The sequence below is a fragment of the Chiloscyllium punctatum genome, chromosome 47, assembly GCF_047496795.1.
Source record: "Chiloscyllium punctatum isolate Juve2018m chromosome 47, sChiPun1.3, whole genome shotgun sequence".
NCBI lineage: Eukaryota > Metazoa > Chordata > Chondrichthyes > Orectolobiformes > Hemiscylliidae > Chiloscyllium > Chiloscyllium punctatum.
Window position 1 is genome coordinate 35,280,765 of NC_092785.1, and position 22,471 is coordinate 35,303,235.

Below are 22,471 nucleotides of genomic sequence, written 5' to 3' on the forward strand. Positions count from 1 at the left end.
GACGTTTCGGGCAAAAGCCCTTCATCAGGAAGGGCCAGTAATCCAGTATCTGGCCTTTCGAGCCTGCCCCGCCATTCAATAGGATCATGGCTAATCTTTGTGTGGACTCAGCTCCACTTACCCATGCTCTCACCATATCCCTTAACTCCTGTATTTTGAAAAAAAAGATCTACCTTAGCTTTAAAAGTGTTTACTGAAATAGTGTCAACTACTTTCCTAGACAAGGAAATCCATAGATTAACAGCCCACTGGGTGAAGAAGTTCCTTCTCCATTCCGTCCTAAATCCGCTCTCTCTAATCTTGATACTATGCCCTCTTGTCCTAGCTTCACCTACCAGTGGAAACATCTTCTCTACTTCTATTTTATCAAGTCCCTTCATAACTTTGCATTGAATTCAAATTCTGCCATCTGCAGAACCTGGATTCATTTGAACTAAGGTCCTCAATGTTAAACAAAAACAAAGCACTGGAGAAATTCCAGTCTGGGCAGTATCTACGGAAAGAAAAACAGTGAATGCTGGTAAGTTTGGCCGGGGGTGGGGGGGTGGGCAGAGGAGGGGAGGGGAAAGAGACAATGAGTTGAGTAGATGGAATCAGTACTTAGAGAGGAAATCAATGCAGCATCGGAGAAGAGGATTGTCGATATGCTTGGAGGGAGAGGAATGCTGAATGGCTGCATACTATAGAACATAGAACATAGAACAATACAACACAGAACAGGCCCTTCGTCCCACGATGTTGTGCCGAACTTCTAACCTAGGTTAAGCACCCATCCATGTACCTATCCAAATGCCTCTTAAAGGTCGCCAATGATTCTGACTCTACCACTCCCACGGGCAGCGCATTCCATGCCCCCACCACTCTCTGGGGAAAGAACCAACCCCTGACATCTCCCCTATACCTTCCACCCTTCACCTTAAATTTATGTCCCCTTGTAACACTCTGTGTAACACTATGTTTGAAATTTCGATATTTTAGACATGATATTGAGGGATATGAAAGAGGTGGGGTAGTTGCATTATTGCTCGGGATTATCACAACTGTACTGAGGGAGCACAGCTTGGAGGGCTGTTCCAGCAAGGCCACAGCAATGGAAGGATGAAATCACATAATGGGATTGTACTACCGGCCTTCAAACAGCCAGTGGAACAGATAATGTGGACAGATTATGGTCCTTCAGGTGTTGGAGGTGATCTCCTTGAATTCCAGGAACGGCAATTACTGTTTTAAATGCAGTTTGGAACATTGTTTTGGAATGTTGGAGAAAACAAAAGTCAAAACAATGGCAAAAGGGAAAGGAACAGACAGGTGCGAGAGAGAGAGATGTTCTGGAAAATGTAGGGGATGATAGATTCTCGGGAATGGAGCACAAACAGCCAAGTTTCTGGTATTGAGATGGGGTATGTCAGGTTTCAAGAGATCGATTGTGTTCGGACACTCTCTAGTCCGAGGCACAGACGGACGTTTCTGTGGCCAGCAACAAAAAAATCAGAATTATGTGTTGCCTCCCTGGTGCAGGATCAAGGATGTCTCCGAGAGGGTGCAGAATGTTCTCTAAGGGGAGAGGGATCAGCAGGAGGTCATCGTACACATTGGAACTAATGACATAGGAAGGAAAAAGGATGATTTTCTGAAGGGAGAAAATAGAGTGTTAGACAGGAATTTAAAAAGGAGGTCTTCAAGAGTAATAACACCGGGAGTAATCCAGATATTACGAGCTAGTGAGGACAGGAATAGGAGGATAGAGCAGATGAATGCATGGCTGAGCAGCTGGTGTATGGGAGAAGGATTCACATTTTTGGATCATTGGAAACTCTTCTGGGGTAGAAGTAATCTGTCCAAGAAGGATGGATTGCACCTGAATTGGAAGGGGACCGCTGTACTGGCATGGAGATCTGCTAGAGGCTGCTCAGGAGGATATAAACTAGTAAGGTGGGGTGGGACCGAGGGAGATAGTGAGGAAAGGGATCAATCTGAGGCTGGTACAGTTGAGAACAGAAGCGAGTCAAACAGTCAGGGCAGGCAGGGACAAAGCGGAGAACGAGGTCGGACTGATAAATTAATGCAAGAGGCCTAACAGGAAAGGCAGATGAACTCGGGGCATGGTTAGGAACGTGGGGCTGGGATATCATCGCGATTACAGAAATGTGGCTCAGGGATGAATAGGACTGGCAGCTTAATGTTCCAGGATACAAATCCTACAGGAAGGATAGAAAGGGAGGCAAGAGGAGGGGTAGTGACCTTTTTGTTAAGGGATAGCATTTACAGCTGTGCTAAGGGAAGATATTCCCGAAATACATCCAGGGAAGTTATTTGGGTGGAACTGAGAAATAAGAAAGGGATGATCACCTTATTGGGCTTGTATTGTATACCCCCTAATCGTCAGTGGGAAATTGAGAAACAAAGTTGTCAAGAGATCTGTCATCTGTAAGAATAATAGGGTAGTTATGGTCGGGGATTTAAACTTCCCAAACGTAGACTGGGACTGCCATCGTGTTAAGCGTTTAGATGGAGAGGAATTTATTAAGTGTGTACAAGAAAATATTCTGATTCAGTATTGGATGTACCTACGAGAGAAGGTGCAAAACTTGACCTACCGTTGGGAAATAAGGCAGGGCAGGTGACTGAGGTGTCAGTGGGAGAGCACTTTGGGGCCAACGACCATAATACTCTTAGTTTTAAAATAATGATGGAAAAGGATAGACTGGATTTAAAAGTTGAATTTCAAAATTGGAGAGAGGCCAATTTTGACGGTATTAAACGAGAACTTTCAAAAGCAGATTGGAGGCAGATGTTCGCGGGTAAAGGGACAGCTGGCAAATGGGAAGCCTTCAGAAATGAGGTAATGAGAGTCCAGAGACAGTATATTCCTGTTAGGGTGAAAGGGAAGGCTGGTAGGTACAGGGAATGCTGGATGACTAAAGAAATTTAGAGTTTGGTTAAAAAAGGAGGAAGCATATGTCGGGGGTATAGACAGGAGAGATCAAATGAATTCTTAGAATATAATGACAGGAAGAGTATACTTAAGAGGGAAATCAGGAGGGCAAAAAGGGACATGAGATAGCTTTGGCAAATAGTTAAGAGAAGGTTAACACATTAAGGACAAAAGGGTAATTAGGGAGAGAATAGGGCCCCTCAAAGATCAGCAATGCAGCCTATGTATGGAGATGGGGGGAGAACTAACGCATATTGCGTTGGTGTTTACTGGAAGGTATAGACTGTAGGGAAATAGAAGGTGACATCTTGAAAAATCTCCCATTACAGAGAAGAAAGTGCTGGATGTTTTGAAAAGCATAAAGGTGGATAAATCCCCAGGACCTGATCAGGTGTCCCCTTGAACTCTATGGGAAGTTAGGGAAGTGAGTGCTGGACCTCTTGATGAGATATTTGTGTCATTGATAGTCACAGGTGAGGTGTCGGAAGACTTGAAGACTGGTGGTCCACTATTTACGAAAGGTGGTAAGGACAAACCAGGAACTATAGACCAGTGAGCCTGATGTCGGTGGCGGGCAAGATTGTTGGAGGGGATCCTGAGGGACAGGTTGTACGTATATTTGGAAAGGCAAGGACTCATTCGGGATAGTCAACATGACTCTATACATGGGAAATCATGTCTCACAAACTTGTTTGAATTCTTTGAAGAAGAAACACAGGATTGATGAGGCAGAGTGGTGGACGTGATCTATATGGACTTCAGTAAGGTGTTTGACAAGGTTCCTAATGGGAGCAAGATTAGGTAACATGGAATACAGGGAGAACTAACCAAATGGATAGAACACTGGCTCAGAGGGTGGTGGTGGAGGGTTGTTTTTCAGATGGGAGGCCAGTGACCAGTGGAGTGCCACAAGGATCGGTGCTGGGTCCTCTCCTTTTCTTCATAAATGATTTGGATGCGAGCATAAGAGGTCTAGTTAGTAAGTTTGCAGATGAACACCAAAATTGGAGGTGTAGTGGACAGCGAAGAGGGTTAGAGCTGAAAATGTGTTACTGGAAAAGCGCAGCAGGTCAGGCAGCATCCAAGGAGCAGGAGAATCGATGTTTCAGGCATACCTCAGATTCCAATGGGATCTTGATCAGATGGGCCATTGGGCTGAGAAGGAGTTTAATTAAATAAATGTGAAGTGCTGCATTTTGGGAAAGCTAATCTTAGCAGGACATATACACCTAATGGTAAGATCCCGGGGAGTGTTGCTGAACAAAGACCTTGGAGTTCAGTTTCATAGCTTCTTGAAAGTGGAGTCGCAGGTAGATAGGATAGTGAAGAAGGTGATTGGTCTGCTTTCAGAGTATTGAGTACAGGAGTTGGGAGGTCATATTGCGGCTGTACAGGACATTGGTTAGGCCACTGTTGGAATATTGTGTGCAATTCTGGTCTCCTTCCTATCGGAAGGATGTTGTGAAACTTGAAAGGGTTCAGAAAAGACTTACAAGGATGTTGCCAGGATTGGAGAACTTGAGCTACAGGGAGGGGCTGAACAGGCTGGGGCTGTTTTCCCTGGAGCGTCGGAGGCTGAGGGGTGACCTCATAGAGGTTTATAAAATCATGAGGGGCATGGATAGGATAAATAGACAAAGTATTTTCCCTGGGGTGGGGGAGTCCAGAACTAGAGGGGCATAGGTTTAGGGTGAGAGGGGAAAGATATAAAAGGGACCTAAGGGGCATTGTTTTCACGCAGAGGGTGGTATGTGTATGGAATGAGCTGCCAGAGGATGTGGTGGAGGCTGGTACAATTACAGCACTTAAAAGGCATCTGGATGGGTATATTACTAGGCAGGGTTTGGAGGGCTGTGGGCCGGGTGCTGGCAGGTGGGACTAGATTGGTTTGCGATATCTGGTCAGCATGGACGGGTTGGACCGAAGGGTCTGTTTGGTTGCTGAACATCTCTCTGACTCTCTTTGATTCTAATTGTGTAATCTGGAAACAATCTTATTGGTTAGTCTCTGAAATGTGGCTGGTGCGTTTTTCATACCAAATGGGATGAGTTTACACTGATACAGGCCATCTTGCATTACAAAAGCCGAAATTGTCTTCACTCTTTTAACTTTGTCCACTCCAGTCCAACACCAGCTCCTCCACATCTTCGCTCTTTCGGACAAAGGTACCTTCCAGTACCCTCTGAGCAAGTCCAACTTAGAAATAAAAGTTGCTTGTCCCATTTTTTCAATACAGTCTTCCACATGTGGAATCGATATGTATCAGTCTTTGTAACTGCATTGACTTTGCGATAGTCCACACATAAAGGAAAGCATACCAAATGTCATCTTCATTATCCTAGCTACCTATGACTCCACTTTCAAGGAGCTATGAACCTGCACTCCAAGGTTTCTTTGTTCAGCAACAGTCTGCAGGACCTTACCCTTAAGTGGATAAATCCTGCTACGATTTGCCTTTCCAAAATGCAGCACCTTGCATTTTTCTGAACTAAACTCCATCTGTCACTCTTCGGTCCATTGGTCCATCTGATCAAGATTTTACTGTACTGTGAGGTTACCTTCTTCGCTGACCAGTACACCTCCAATTTTGGTGTTAGCTGCAAACTTACTAACTATTAGATTAGATTACATTACAGTATGGAAACAGGCCCTTCGGCCCAACAAGTCCACACCGACCCGCCGAAGCACAACCCACCCATACCCCTACATTTACCCCTTATCTAACACTACGGACAATTTAGCATGGCCAATTCATCTGACCTGCACATTTTTGGACTGTGGGAGGAAACCGGAGCACCCAGAGGAAACCCACGCAGACACTGGGAGAACGTGCAAACTCCACACAGTCAGTAGCCTGACGTGGGAATTGAACCCGATCTCTGGCACTGTGAGGCAACAGTGCTAACCACTGTGCCACCGTGCCACCCACATCCTCCTATGTTCTATGTTCCTATATCTCCTATGTTCACTTCCAATTCCCCAGGACCTGATCAGGTGTACCCCAGAACTCTGTGGGAAGCTAGGTAAGTGATTGCTGAACAGGCTAGGGCTATTTTCCCTGGAGCATCAGAGGCTGAGGGGTGGCCTTATTGAGATTTATAAAATCATGAGGGGCACGGGTAGGGTAAACCGACAATCTTGGAGTGGGGGAGTCCAGAACTCAAGGGCATAGGTTTAGGGTGAGCGGGGAAAGATATGAAAGGGACCTGAAGGGCACCTTTTCACAGAGGGTGGTACGTGTATGGGATGAGGGGCCAGAGGAAGTGGTGGAGGCTGGTACAATTGCAACATTTTGAAAGGCATCAGGATGGATATATGAATAGTAAGGGTTTAGAGGGATCTGGGCCAGGTGCTGGCAAATGGGACTAGATTAGGTTAGGTTATCTGGTCAGCATGGATGAGTTAGACCGAAGGGTCTGTTTCGGTGCTGGATATCTCTCTGACTTTATGATCGGACTTTAACATGGTATTTTAATTCCCTGTTTTCTCTCTGCACAGATGCTGCGAGACCTGATAAGTATTTGTGGAATTTTTGTTTTTAGTTCTACACCAGTTCTCTACTTTTTGAATTCTGAATAAGTTAAATTACTTCCATGACCTGTGTTTACATTTGTTAACCTGTTCCACGTCATCTCTTTGCTCTTCTACCCCATTCAGTTTCTTTCTTCCCATGCCATGAAACCGCTTTGCATCAATTTATCTAAAGTTTATTCATTTTAATTCTTTAATTGGCACCTTTTCTCATTTCTTTCCCAATTATGTTGCAGTTATCACCCGTTGATAGATAGCATCCTCTCCCCTTCTCAAAGCCCTGACCCTCTGAAGAACCACTGGACCTGGAAATGTTAACTCTGCTTTCTCTCCACAGCCTCTTCAATTCTGCTTTTGTTTAACTATCAACCTTTTTAACGTTAAACTTTGATTATCTGGATGTGAACTGGATAGTCGGTGAAAATATAAGTGGGCAGCAGCATAAACTGTGAATTGATTATGACAAACACTGGGAATGGGCCTATGAGAGGAATGCTATTGCAAGACAGGAATCTCCAATGAGAGAATGATAGAGAATTTCTTTCCTGGTTTAGGTTGTGGATCTACCCTTAATGAATGCGGTGAAGTTGAGGTTGATGCCATTATCATGGATGGGAAAAGCCTTGATACAGGAGCAGTTGCTGCTGTCAGAAACATAGCCAATCCAACCAAGCTTGCTCGCCTGGTTATGGAACAGGTAGAGTTTACTCCTACAGTATAGTTGTTACACACCTTTCCAACCAAGAACACAGGGCGTTTTGACCTGTTGAGTGGCACAGTAAATGTGACTACTTTAGGAGCAGCTAATCTGTTTGAAATACCTTGAATATCTGAGGATGTGATAAGGTTCTAAATAACAGCGAGTTTTCTCTTACGTTTCCCTCATTTTCTCTCTCACATTCATCCCAAATGGATTGAAGTCGGGAGCTCCACTGGAAGGGTGATTTCAGTCTGGTGGCCTGCCACTCTGAAGCCAGTTCTGCAACTCAGTGTTGCAGCGCTGCCATTAGTGGAGTGGGGGATAGAAACAATTCAGTAACAAACTTTAAATTGATATAGCGTTCAACGAAGCTCCGTCATTTTGTGTAGGAGATGGGTTCTTCTGTCACATTGTCTCTCCCAATGCACCATGATATGTGGAGATAGAACTCCGAGAGAGAGAGGAAAGAGCAGTTGGACAGACACAAGAGTGGATGATGATCAGCCTGGGAGAATGAACAGCTAATAATGGGGACAATTAATAGCTAACAATGGGTTGTGTTTAATAGTTAGACCATTTGATAACAAGGCCTGGTGTGTGGTGGTTGGGCTGAGAACAATGGAAAGAGTACCCCTGACCTGGAGAAGATGAATGATGTTGAGAGAAGCTGTACAGGTAAGGATAAGCTCAGCCAGGTGGAGGAGGGTGCTGGTGGATGGGGACAGTTCTGGCCATTTTTCCAAGAAGAAGCGGAGAGCCCTGAGACCATCCTCACGGGGGGGGATGGATGGGTAAAGAATTGCTCGTCCATGGTATAGGGAAGATGGCCAGATCCTGCAAACTGAAACTGATGTAAAGCATCAGAGAAAGTGTGGCTATAAGTGGGTAGGGGCTGAACAAGGGGAGAAAACCTCTCCACTCCATAAGCCCCATCTCTCCAACCTTCAGGCTCTCTGCCTGTATTCCTGATGTAGGGCTTTTGCCCGAAACGTTGATTTTGCTGCTCCTCGGATGCTGCCTGAACTGTTGTTCTTGTCCTTGCACGGTCTGCTATTACACACAACCTGTTATTATCCATTAATTTATCCCCTTATTAACTGTTTATTTTCCCCGGCTGATTCACTTCTCTGTTCAACTGTTCATCTTTCTCTTTGAGCTCTATCTCTATGTTTACTCCCAACCCCCCCCACCCCGCTCCCCTTTCCTATTTTTTTGCATAGAAAATAACCTTTTTCTAGCTCTGTGGAAGAGTCACTGGATCCAAATCGTTAAATTTTGATTTCTGTCCGCAGCTGCTGCCAGATATGCTTAAGTTTTCCAGCAAATTCTGTTTTTGTTTGTGATTTGTTTAACTAAATGCTGATTGGAGACTACTGCTGCTCTTGCAGACCAATCATGTGATGCTGAGTGACCGAGGGGCATCGCGCTTTGCTAAAACAGTGGGGTTTCCAGAAGTCCCAATGGAGGCTTTGATTACGGAACGTTCGAGGAAACGATGGCAGCAAAGTCTCCAAGCAGCTTCCACCCCAGTGGATCCACAAATGTAAGTGCACTTAGTTCAAACTTATTTTGTTTATTAACTTTATACCTTGGACAGAATCCCGTATAATTACTTTTATTGACTTCCGTATCATTATGGTTCTAGGGTTTTTAATCTGGGTTCATTTGACATCAGTGAGCCTTTGTTACAATATGTTAATTGTTTGAATCAAATTCCCTATTACCTTCCCCGTTTTAATGTAGTGTTATATGTGGAGCTGGAGTTTAGCCTGATTTTCTATATTCCCATATTCAGAATCTGAGCAGAAAAGCATGAAGAAGCACTAGGTTGGGTTGTGGCCAGAACTGTTTTTACACTTGGATGTTACTCGTTAACCCTCCATTTGCCAAAAGCAGTCGTGTTCACAACAGTGTTTATCATGTTGTACAGAGATCCTCCGAACACGGTCACCCGGGCATGTGGTATCAGAGTTAATCACCTGTACTTGCAGTAACCAGCAGTTTCCTTCTGCTGTGTTAAAGTTTAGTCACCTCCAGACCTGAGTTGATTTGCTGTTCACAGGCCTACGTAAGAAGGGCTGATCAACGTAGTCTGTTCAAAGGTCAGGAGCAGAAAACCAATACAAAGAATAGCTTCAGTCAATTGAGGCACGGTTTATTCACTGGCATTGTCTGTGTAGTGTTGGGGAATATCCTATTCGAACTATGAATAGATTCCAGTTGTGCTGCTTAATTGCTCTTTCTCGTGAAAACTTTTATCTTTTGAGCTTATGGGACTAAGGCTGTGCAGAAACTTGAGCATAGCTTCAGTAAACCTGGCATTTCATGTCCTAAAGTTTGACTAACTGCGAGCAATATTATGTCATTATTGGAGCACTAACACTTGCTTCAGTTCAAGTGGACAAGTAAAGGTCATTTTAACCTAGTTGCCATGCTGAATTCGTTAAAATAACAAACGCTAACTGGCTGTGTGATAATAGGTGATATGATATGATTTCCAATCTGTTAAGCTTCTCTTTTGGCTAACGTAGTGACCATGGGACAATTGGTGCTGTTGCTTTAGACAGTTTTGGGAATGTAGCCTGTGCCACATCCACTGGAGGCCTAACCAACACCTTGGTCGGCCGGATTGGTGATACTCCCTGCATAGGTAAGCTATTCCTCTTGTTTCTTGCATGGTATCCCTAACTTTATCTGCCTTCACATGCTGTATCTATAGTCACCGAGCAAGAGAAAGCAACTTCCATTCACTGAGGGTGGGGCAAAGGAGAAGTTGGAGAGAGCTTGAGGGAGAGTGGGGGAGATGTGGAGGTCAATGAGCTGGAGGAAGCAGCGGAAATTGAAGGGTTGTTGAATGGGGGAAGAATAGGGAATGGGGCTGAATTCCACCTGAGGAGATGGAGGAGAGGGACACTTGGAGGGAAGTACGATGTGGAGCCAAATCCCCTTTTATCAACTATCATTCTTCTATTAAGTACATCTACTCGTCATCCATCAAGCTTTTTCGTTCTATAAATAGTTTCTGTCAAACCTTTCTTTCATCTACTCTGTAAGAAGAATATTCCCAGCTTCTCCTGGTTCCAACTATTTTTGTTGTCGTCCTTCATCCTCAATACCATTTCAGTAAATCCCCTTTTGTTGCTTTGCCATTCGTCCGACATTATGTTACCTCACATTGAATAGCGTTCTCTGACTGGGATCGAACCAAAGATTTTTCGAAATATGGAGAAAATGTTTGTTTTGTTCTCTGCATCTATTCACTCCGTCATAATGTTCAGAAGTGAGAGCATTTGCGGATGACCGTACAACATTAAGCAGTATTTGCAGCTCCTCAGATACTGAACTAATCCTTGCCAATGCAGCAAGACTCGGTCAATATCCAGATGCAGGCTGACAAGTGGCAAGTAACATTTGTGCCACGTATACCAGGGAGTGACCATCTCCGTCAAGAGAGAATCTAACCATCATCCCTTGACTTTCAGTGATATTACTATCACTCATTCTCCTATCAACATCCATGGATTTATTATTGACCAAAAACTGAACCGGACTAGCCATATAAATGCTGTGGCTACAAAGGCAGATCAGGAATCTTGCATTGAGTAACTTGCCTTTTGAAACCCCAAAGTCACTCTCTGCAAGTTTCAGTTCAGGAGTGTGGTGGAATACTGCCCACTGCTCCCAACAACAACAGAGAAGCTTGACATTGTCCTGGACAATGCAGCCTGCTTGACTGGCACCACATCCACAAACATGCACTCCAACCATCTCTGATGCACAGTAGCAGCAGTGTAAAACATCTACAAGATGCACAGCAGAAATTCACAAAGGCTTCTTAGACAGCAGTGACCAAACTCATGATCACTTCTGTCTGGAAGGATAAGAGCAACTGATGCATGCAAGTTCACCTCCAGGAAGCATGGTGGCTCAAGTGGTTAGCACTGATGCCTCACAATGCTGAGGATTTTGTTTCAATTCTAGCCTCTGGTGATTGGCTGTCTGTGTGAAGTTTGCATGTTGTCATTGGATTTCCTCCCACAGACTAAAGATGTGTATGCCATGGGAAGTGAAGGGTTACAGGGATAGAGTCTGGGTGCGATTCACTTCAGGGGGTTGGTGTGGACTTGATAGACCAAATGGATTCTATTCTGTCTTGGCTATGTCATGCTGTCTCTGGGTCAACATCCTGGAATTCCCTCCCCAGTGGCCCAGTTGAAGCAGCAGTAGTCAGTGTGTTGGAGATAGACATGTGCTGCAGACAGCTTACCATCTTCTCAAAGGCAACTAAGGAATAAATGCTCTCCCAGCCAGTGACGCCTGGATGCTATGAATAAATTAAGCAAAGCTTGAGCAGCCAAGCATGCAGTACTTCTTTTGTAACTGTCTTTTGTCTTACCTTATATTTTGTATTACAGAACTGACGTGTCTTCTTTCCTGCCCTTTCCCCCTTTATCCCCTACAAATGGTGCCATTTATTTTAGTGCTGCCTTTCATAACAATGTAAGAAATAGGAGCAGAAGGAGCTGGTTCAGCTGTTTAGATCCACACTGTAGGCTCCTATTGAATACAAACTCCGTCTACCTAATCCTTCGTCACAGGACAATCCTGCCACTCCAGAAATTAGTTTGTGGATCCATGGCTGCATTCTTCTTGCTCTTCCCACTCTACATTTCTCAATGCTGAGTTTAATGAGGTAGTTTCACCAGCCTGTCTTTGACCATGTCTTTCCCCATTTTTATTATGCTGTCTCTGACTCCATGCCTCTTAACTATCAATCTTTCCCTGATTGCACTTCTCTCAATTTCACTGGTCTGTCTCCAACCCTGTAATGTGGAAATTTCACTGCTTTGTAAAACTTCACTTCTGTTCACTGAATGCAAAAAATAATCTGGAGTTATCTTCCCCATATCACTGAATATTTTATGTTTCTAATCTTTTGATGCACATTTGTACATTTTTAAGTCCATCCAGAATCCCCTTGCACAAGACAAGGTACAATCAGGCCTCCCAGTCAGTGACTGAAGCAAAATTCTGCAGATTCTGTAAATCATAGAACCCCTACAATGTGGAAAGCACATCAAGTCTGCACCAACTATGCTTGTAATGTGCATTTACCATGGTCGACCCACCTGACCTGCACATCTTAAGTCTCTGGAACAAAACTGGAGCACCTGGCAGAAACCCAAGTCCCTGGCAACAGGACTAACCACTGAGCCACCCCAAATCTAAAATAATCAGCATGTGTAGAGAGAGAGAGAGAGGCAGAATTTATGTTACAGCACAGGATCCTTTATCAGAATCACTATTCCATCTCCAGAGATGTAATCCAACCTGCGGAGTATTTTTAGTTTCTGGTTTGATCTCTGTGTATATTCTTAGACCAACAGATTTATTTGGAAATACAAGCTTTCAGAGTGCTGCTCCTCCAAGTAACTAGCATAGGAGTAGTGCTTCGAAATCTATTACTTACAAGTAAACCTGTTGGACTATAACCTGGTGTTGTGATTTTTAACTTTGTCCACCCCAGTCCAACTCTGGCACATCAGATATTCCTAGACTCTAATTAAACTCTGAACAGTATGTGAAAGGGAACAGCTCAGAGCTGGGATTCTAACTCCGACCTGAGATCTTCCTGGGAGATGGAGCTCAGGTGAGGAATTTTGGGGGACAGACAGCTTTTGAGATTTGGGGCTTTGGTACTTTTTGTAGCTCTTTGAATCATCGGCCCTTCAGGACCAGATGAGTTGCAGAAGCTTTTGCTGTGTTGTTATTGTATGTGTTATGCCCAGCAGACAGATCAAATCCTCCAGCTCCTCTCTTGATCATTAATTCGTGGAATTACTTTTAGTGAAATCTTTTAAGATCTTGTGCTGCCAGTTTGATTATAGCAGTTGCTTTTTGTTTTGAGCAGGAAGTGGTGGCTATGCTGATAACCAGAGTGGAGCAGTCTCTACCACAGGAAAAGGAGAGGCAATTATGAAGGTTACCCTCGCCAGACTGATTGTGTTTTACATGGAACAAGGTAGTCCAATTTTTATACTATATGACAATACTCTAGCCATAAGATCGCATCTTTGGCTAACTTTAGGACTTTGATCCTTTTAAATCCTCAAGATGACATCAGAAAGGTCAGGCTGGTCCTATTCCTGTTTTTGATTTGATTCATTATTGTCACGTAGTGAGGTACACAGAAATGTATCGTTCTATGTGCTATCCAGGCAAATCCTATCTTATGTTTACATCAGGGTAGATTAGATTAGATTAGATTAGATTAGATTACTTACAGTGTGGAAACAGGCCCTTCGGCCCAACAAGTCCACACCGCCCCGCCGAAGCGTAACCCACCCATACCCCTACATCTACATCTACCCCTTACCTAACACTACGGGCAATTTAGCATGGCCAATTCACCTGACCTGCACATCTTTGGACTGTGGGAGGAAACCGGAGCACCCGGAGGAAACCCACGCAGACACAGGGAGAACGTGCAAACTCCACACAGTCAGTCGCCTGAGGCGGGAATTGAACCCGGGTCTCTGGCGCTGTGAGGCAGCAGTGCTAACCACTGTGCCACCGTGCTGCCCACGGTGAGGGTAATAGAGCAGAATGCAGAATATGGTGTTACAGTTGGAGAAGGTGCAGAGAAAGACCAACCTTGATACATGAAAGGTTGGTTCAAATATCTTCACGCTGTCACTCTGATTCCACTATGCCATTGAAGTTTGGCCACTATTCCAATTGAGCCCTCAAGCAGTAATGACGAAAGGACATTAACTCTATTTTTCTCCATGGATGCTACCTGATGTAAGCATTTCCATGATTTTCTGCTGTTATGAAGTTGAAAGTGTGTCCTGGGGATGATTTAGCAGGATCCAAGGTGGGAGTGAAACCTTTTGTTGTAGAGAAGCCAAAGGAGGACCAGGGAACTGAGGACTTGAAATAACAATACTCTGGAATTTTCCCAGATTGTGTGGTAACAAGATCACACTAACATAAGTTACAGCACGAAGCAAAAACTAAAGAAAGCTGAAGTAATTGAGTTTTATATAGCCATCACCATATTTGACATAATGGTGCAGGAAAAACCTGAACAGGCAAAGGGCCAGGCAGATGAAAATGGAGACCACTGCAGGTTGGTTAGTGCAGAGGAAAAGTGAACCAAAGTGCACCAGATTGTGTTGCCAGTAGCTCACAGACAGGTGGTGTTTCTGGTAGCACATGAACTACCTGTAGGAGGTCACCTTGGGGTATGAAAGACTCAGGCTAAGGTACTAAATCGCTTTATTGGCCTGGAGTGCGCAAGACTGTGCTTTACGTTTGCCATGCATGCCAAATAGTAGATAAGCCACAGGCAGAAGTGAAATCAGCACCTTTTGCTGCCATTTCCCTCTGAACCTCTCATGCAGGTTATGATTAATTGTGTAGGTCCCTTCCGAAAATAGAACTAAAAGTGGGAACTAGCACTTGTTCACCATAGTGGATGTGTCCACCAGATTTCTGGAGGCAATTCCAATACGGAGTAGTAAGGGAAAAAAGGGTAGTGTAGGAGTTAGTACCTTTTCTTCACATGGTATGGGCTACCCAGAGAGATTCAGTCAGACCAAGGCTCTAATTTTACTGCTCGGCTGTCTATGGAAGTCATGGATAGCTTAGGCGTACAGCACTATAAATCCAGTGCATAGGCATACAGCACTAGCTTAGGCGTACAGCACTATAAATCCTGAATCCCAGGGAGCATTGAAAAGGTGGCATCAGACCCTGAATACCATGTTAAGAGCGTACTGTCTGCGTTACCTGAATGATTAGCAAAAAAAGTATCCCATTCGTGTTGTTTGCCATGAGAGATGCCCCAAACAAATCTACTCCGTTTACTCCCTTCGAGTTAATAATCGGACATGAAGTGAGAGGCCTTTTGAAAATAATTAAAGAGAAACTGACAGGACCGAAGTCCGAGTTCTCACACTTGGATTTTGTATTGGAAGTGAGGGAGAGATTAAATCGGGTAGGTGAGTTAACTAAAAAGCGCCTGAAGAGGGCACAGCATAGGACGAAGCCGGTGGCAGATAAAAACTTTGAAATTCAGATGTTTTCCCGCGGGGATGACTAAATTAGAATTGTTACCAGTGGTAGGTAATCCCTTCAAAGCCTGGTTTAGTGGAGAAATAAAATTGAGTCAGGTAAACTATCTGGTAAAGGTGCAGGATTGGAAAAAACTGTATCAGGAATGTCACGTATGTCATGTCATGTGAATATGATAAGGTTTCTACCTAATCAAGAAAGGGAACTGAAGAAACAGGTGTTAGTTACTGCCCCGCAGAGTGAGGAATTAAATCTAAATGTCGTGGAGTTTGATGTACCTCAAAATACATTAAATAATGAGGAAGTACTTGAGTGGGATAGGTTAGTGAACTATCTGTCGCAGGGGCAAAGAATGCAGTTGGAAGGTTTGTTACAGTGGTATGAGGACATATGCAGGAATAAGGTGGGGATGACTAATGCTGTTGTGCATGAGGTAGAAGTAGGGAATGCTGTTCCAATAAAACAACACCCCTACAGGCTTAATCCTTTCAAAGCTGCACAGGTCCAGAAAGAAGTGGATGCGATGCTCAACCAATAGAGTCAAAGCACCGCCACCACCGCCCTCTGTCTTCTACCTTTGAGCCAATTCTGTATCCATATGGCTAGTTCTCCCTGTATTCCATGAGATCTGACCTTGCAACCAGTCTCCCATGGGGAATCTTGTCGAACGCCTTCCTGAAGTTCACATCGATCATGTCCATCGCCCTGCCCTCATCAATCCTCTTTTTACTTTTTCAAAAAGCTCAATTTGTTTGTTTCCACTCCTGGTTTATCTTTCCTCCTTGGCACTTGTGTTTGTTCTATTCATTGTTAATTATTATTATTTACACTTTTGCACTTGGCAGGTTTTTAAAACATTGCCATAAGTGCTCAAGTTTTCTATTAATCTTGAAAATCCGAAGCCGGCTCATGTTAGTTTTCACTATAACCATTCCACTGGTGATTTATTCTCCTCTCTTTTTTTATTCTCTTGAACTGAGCCGTACTGTGAGGCCACAGTCCAGTCCTAGTTTCTCTGAGAAAGTGTTCATAGACCTTCTCATTGATAGTCACCCATCCTAGTGATGAAGGTGTCAGGAATTCCAGGATATTAATCCAGCCGAATGAAGGAACTCAATAGCATGTCCATAGTGGGATGGCATGTCTTTTTTTCCTATCCATGTCGGATATGGAGTTGGTTGGTTGGTTGGTGCTGTTGAATTACTTTTTAGTGAGTTGCTGCAATGCCTGCTTTTCCCTATAATTCCTGATTCCCTTGCTGATTAACTTCAATCTGTCTTGACATTGAATTTTCTTAAAGCCCTCTGTGGTGTTGTATAGAAAACACTTCCATTTATCACCTCGAAAGGCATTCCTCGAATTTTAAGGCTTCTCTCATGTTTCTGGGCTTTAAGAAAATTCAATGTCAAGACCGATTGAAGTTAATCAGTAAGGGAATCAGGCATGATGGGGGGAAAAAGCAGGCAAGTAGATTTGAGGGTTATCGCATCAGCCATGATCCCATAGACTGGCAGAACAAACTCTTCTCGGGTTTTATCAGAATCAATGAAAGGTTACAACCTGAAATGTAAACTCTGTTTCTCTCTCCACTGATGCTGTCTGATCTGCTAAATGTTTCCAGAATTTTCTGTTTTTATTCCTGGCAGCCTGAGGTAGTGTTCAACAATCTTATTTGTTTGGTTTCCATGATACTACTTCACTCAGTAGTCTTGGAAGTTGAGAATAATTATTCTCCAGTTTCTTCTAGCATTCTATGGGCCCTTCTCCCCGACTTCTTTTCAGGTATGGAAACAGGCCCTTCCACCCAACAAATCCACTCTGACCCTCCATCCAGATCCATTCCCCTACCCTATTACTCTACATTTCTCCTGGCTAATGCACCTAACCTACGCACCCTTGAACACTATGGGCAACTTAGCATGGCCAATTCACCTAACTTGCACATCTTTGGACTATGGGAGGAAACAAGAGAACCTGGAGGGCATCCATGCAGACACACGGAGAATGTGCAAACTCCACAGAGTCACCCGAGTCTGGAATTCTCCCTAATGCTGTGAGGCAGCAGTGCTAACCACGGAGTCGTTGCCCATCCCTAATTGCCCGAAGGAAGTTTAAAATCTTGTCAACCACATTGCTATGGGTCTGGAGTCTCATCGGCCAGACCAGATAAGGATGGTAGTTTCCATCCCTGAGTGAGTCAGATGGATTTTCCCCCCCCACCCCCAACAATCAGCAATATATTCATGGACTGTTGTTAGGACTGTTAATTCCAGTTTTTAATTATTGAATTCAAATGTCATCTCCTACTGTGGTGGGTTTCGATATTGAATCCCCAGAAAACTACTTGAGTCTCTGGGTTAACGGTCCTATGAAGGGCAATGTCAGCAGATCAAAACAGTAAGCATTTTGGTGGTAGACTTTTTTAAAAAAACTTTTTGGACACCACGAGGTCATTGAGCTAACTGATTTTGTATAAAAGTGATAATATTTAATGTGTATTTGGCTTTATTACTTAATCCTCAGCTACCGAATCACAATCATATTTTATATGCACCATGGATCTACTGACTGGCCAGTTTAAAGTTGGTTGTGGAAACATTTTGCAGTTTTTACTCACAGCCATAAAGGAAAAATATCCAGACCTGAGAATATAATAAAGAACAGTCAGCCACAGGTGTCAAACTTTATTCAATTGTTCCTGTCATAACAGGGTATGTATAATATCCGGACTTTTAAAATATATGTTAATAGTAAACTTATGACTAGAGTGATTACATGGATTCAGGAAGGAAGTAGCAGAATGGATAGCAATATGGTTACAAACAAAAACTAAAGTTTAAAGTTAGTTGCTCAGACTGGCAAAATGTGTTGTTCCATAGGGTACTAGTCCTGAAAGTAATTGTGTAAAACAGTTGTGTCTGGAGATGAGGGGTTATAGCAATTATGTGGATGACAGGAAAGTCGGGGTTATGGCTCATCCTGAGGAAGATTGTGTGATAAAATAGCAGGATACAGGAAGGTTAGCAAAATGGGAAAGACAGTAGAAAATAATTTGAAGAGGTAGTGTATTTACGTAGGAAGCTGCGTAGATATAAGTTTAAAATTGAGAGGATTTCATGATGTGGATGTAAGGAAAAAAAAAGTAGTTCCTGCAGATAAGGAATAAAAATTAGATGACATCAATGTAAGATGGTTACAACTAAGACCAATAAAGAATTTGGGAGATATGTCTTCTCCAAAGAGCTTTCAGAATGTGGTGTTCAGTGCTACATGATGTAATGCAGAGAAATATTATAGGTGCCTTTTAAGGGCATGTTCGCTAAGTCCATGAGAAGACAAGAAAATCTGAAGGATGTATAGAGGTATAGATGAAATGGAGTGAATAAGCCCCTTGTGGAGCTTTAAGACTCCAAGTAGCTGAGCCTAATAACCTTTGAAGTCAATCATTCACATATTCTTTCCAATTTAAAAAAAAGTATAGGTAAGTTTGGGTAATTTGTATGTTTATCTGTTTCAACCCCACCCCACACCCCCAAACATTAGGCATGTCACCAGCAGAGGCAGCTGATGCTGGGCTTCAGTACCTGAGGACCAGATTACAGAGTAATGCTGGAGTGATAGTCGTCAACAACACAGGGGAGTGGGCAGCCAAGTTTACCACTGATAATATGCCATGGGCTGCAGTGACTGGTGACACCATCTATTCTGGCATGGCTTTGGGAGAGGTCCACACTTCGGCCATTGAAGATATTTCCCTGTGAAATCAGTACAGAGACACCCCAGGTACTCATTCCTAGTCTCTATTGGATCATCTGTGAGTATCCTAATATCACTGGAGTTATTAGTAAACTTCATGCTCACTTTTATAGTCCATTCTTTCCGTCTTACAGAGCAAGAAGATCATCCATGATTGCTGCAAAGAAATCTGATTATCGACACCATGATCAGCTTCAGTGACCTTTAACGCGTGGCTATTGGAAATCCATCGGGCTTCCCTTATTTGATCACAAGGCAGTGACCTCCCTGTGACCCTTGGGGTTTGAGTTTTCAGTGAAGAAAAGACTACTGAATACTGCTTAATAACATTGAGGTGCTGGAAGACACCTGTGGTCCATGGAACATGAGTCAGGGACTTCAGGTTCAGAACAAAATGAAAGGAAACAGTGAATTAAACTACATTCTCAATCATCATATTTACCAGACAGGGAAGTTTGTGCGTTAAGTCCTGTTATGAAATTGAGGCTGTAATTTAACCTGTGATCTTATAACAATCAAATTAGGGTGCAACTGAGACTTCGTTCACTGACTGGGAGCTGGGAGTCCTTGGTGGACCAAGGCTGCACTCATCCGTTATTCAGTATCATCAAAACCAGTTAGCTCTTGCAATTTATGGAATTTGGTATGTGCTAATTGACAGGTATGTTTTGCATAGAATACAATTTGTGATTATAGCTCAAAAGGAATTGGCTAATGGGGAGGACCCTTCGGGGTGACCTGAAATAGAATTACAGTACATATGCTTCTGTGTTCCTGTTTACCCTCACTCATCAGATCAAAGTTTGTGTTTTTTTTTGTAATGGCTGTAATGGTCCAGATTAGTGCTGAGCACACATGACACAAAAACTCATCAGGTTTCTGTAATAAATGGCATATTTTAGGTAAATAACATGATTTGTTTGGCTTTATAAATTTGGTTTTCAAGCAATTCTTTAAAGATCTGAAATTGAGAACGCAGTTGGAATCAAAAACTTCCTAGCAAATTTGAAATGTTTTACTTTAAATGTAATACAGGTCTTGTCATAAAGTCATAATCATACAGTGCAGAAAAGGTGTGGTATTGCTTTTCAGTCCTTTAGCCAACTACTTCATTCAAATTGATATTGACTCTCCTACTTCATGAACTTCAACTTTGTCAGGAGCCTTTTTATGTGGCAGTTTTGTCAAATGCTTTCCAGAACACCCTCCAGCATCTTCCCCTCGTGAACTGTTACTTCATGAAAGAATTCCCTCAAATTAGTGAAGCACCAGCTGCCTTTTACAATGCATTTTGGGCTCTCTGTGATGAACTCAAACATTTCCCAGGGTCTGTCAATTTTTGCCCTGATTGAATATTTATAAAACCTGCCTCATCACTGACATTAAACCGACTAGCCTATAGTTACTGGGACGAAGCTGACTTTTTTTTTGAACAAGGATTGGTAATGTCCACTTCTCTAGCATCTTCCCTGAATCAAGTGAAGACTGAAAGTTCACAGTGAGCCATCTCGTATGTGCTGTTCCATTTGCAGCCTGGGATGAAGAGTGGAGATGTTATCCCCAGACTTCTGGTCAATATTTACCCTTTAGGTATTAACACAGAAACTGGTGATTTGTTCATTATTACATTGTGTTTGTGAAAGCTCGATGCTCCATTTCCTACAGCAACCATACTTTAGAAGCATTAATTGACTGTAAAGCAGTTTGAAAAGACCTATCATTATGTCAGATATTCTATAAATGCAAATCATTCTTTTTCGAGTTGAGTAGCCAGAGGCAGTGAAAGTTAATGGGTCTTTGTGAGTGACATGGAGTGAGTGAGAGGATGTGGGAAAATAACTAGGCGAGTTACAGAACAGTGAGATAAAACTATGCAACATGTTCAAATATTGTTTGATCGTTACTAAATTACCAAACTCGGCTTTGTTGTTGCGTTGAAACATCTGATCACTGTACACATCCAAACAGTGGGGGAAAAACAGAATCTCAGAATTGGCATAATGTCGGAGGCCATTCGATCCATCATGCTGCACAGAGACATTCCGACCATCACCTGGTGGTCAGCAGCTGATGAGGGTTGTCAAGCAACAACCAACCAAGGGACAATATAAGCAACCAGCCTGCACCTGATCGAAACTGTTTGATCACAAGATTATCACCGTCTACAATCTTATCTACCTTTAAATTTAAATTAAGACACTTACAACTCAAAAATATTAGTTGTTCTCATGATTAAAGTAGAATCTTCATATGTTATTTATCAAGTGTGTCCTCCTGCATTGAAGCCAAGCCTTTTCAGTACATCTACAACATTAACCCTAGTTCTCACAGTGACTATATTGTGTCCTTTCCTTACTCAAAAAAAAAGTGTAAATCCAGTCTGACCAAATCTGCCTCTGTGACTAACGACCATGTTAACTAACTAAGCGAAAGAAGACTAAACCTATGATCCATCAAGCCAGGTTTGATTCTGATCCTGTGTTACCATCAGCTGGGATCATAACAAGTTTCATTGTCCACATGGCACAGGCAATGTCTCCCTGATCTCTCAAGTGAATGGAACTCAAATGGGTTTGATTATCTGTGGGCAAATTGCGGACTACGGGGGGTTGAATGTGAAACATATTCATTTGATAAATTGCAAGGTAAGGGCTTGGATGAAGAGGGATTTGTTGAGTGTGTACAAGAAAATGTTCTGATTCAGTATATGGATGTACCTACTACAGAAGGTGCAAAACTTGACCTACTCTTGGGAAATAAGGTAGGGCAGGTGACTGAGGTGTCGGGGTGGGGGGTGGGCGGTGGGCAGCGACCATAATTCTATTAGTTTTAAAATAGTGATGGAAAAGGATCGACTGGATCTAAAAGTTAGTTATAAATTGAAGAAAGGCTAATTTTGATGGTATTGGGTAAGAACTTTCATAAGTTATTGGAGGCGGATGTTTGCAGGAAAAGGGGTGGTTGAAAAATGGAAGCCTTCAAAAAAATGAGATAACAAGAGTCCAGAGAAGGTATATTCCTGTTAAGGTGAAAGGCAAGGTGGAAGGTGCAGGAAATGCTGGGTGAGTGGAGAAATTGAGGTTTTGATCAAGAAAAAGAAGGAAGGCATATGTCAGGTATAGACAGCAGAGGTCAAGTGAAGCCCTCAAAGAGCAGAAAGGCTGTAGGATTATATTTCCGAGGGAAATCGTGAGGGCAGCAAGGGGACATAGCTTTGGCAAATGGGGTTAAGGAAAATCCGAAGGCATTTTATAAATACATTAAGGACAAAGGGGTAATTAAGAGAGAGATTACGGTGCCTCAAAGATCAGCAAGGCCACCTATGTGTGGAGCCAAAGAGATGGGGAGATACTAAATGAATATTTTCCATTGGTGTTTACTGTTAAGAAGGATATGGAAGATATCGAAAGTAGGAAAATAAACAGTGACATTTGAAAAATGTCTACATTACAGAGGAAGAGGTGCTGGAC

General features: G+C 43.0%; 1 protein-coding gene across 5 annotated transcripts in view; it reads left to right on the forward strand.

Moving 5' to 3' along the window:
* asrgl1 (asparaginase and isoaspartyl peptidase 1) overlaps positions 1-19,911 on the forward strand; it is a 51,340-nt gene extending 31,429 nt beyond the window's left edge. For all 5 annotated transcript variants that reach the window (XM_072564671.1, XM_072564673.1, XM_072564672.1 and 2 more), the window contains exons 3-8: positions 7,021-7,163; positions 8,555-8,709; positions 9,698-9,816; positions 13,078-13,188; positions 18,789-19,028; positions 19,136-19,911. In XM_072564671.1, coding sequence (XP_072420772.1) covers positions 7,021-7,163; positions 8,555-8,709; positions 9,698-9,816; positions 13,078-13,188; positions 18,789-19,006 — 746 coding nt within the window. In that variant the 3' untranslated portion in view covers positions 19,007-19,028; positions 19,136-19,911. The remainder of the gene's footprint in view (positions 1-7,020; positions 7,164-8,554; positions 8,710-9,697; positions 9,817-13,077; positions 13,189-18,788; positions 19,029-19,135) is intronic.
* The last annotated feature ends 2,560 nt before the right edge of the window (positions 19,912-22,471 follow it).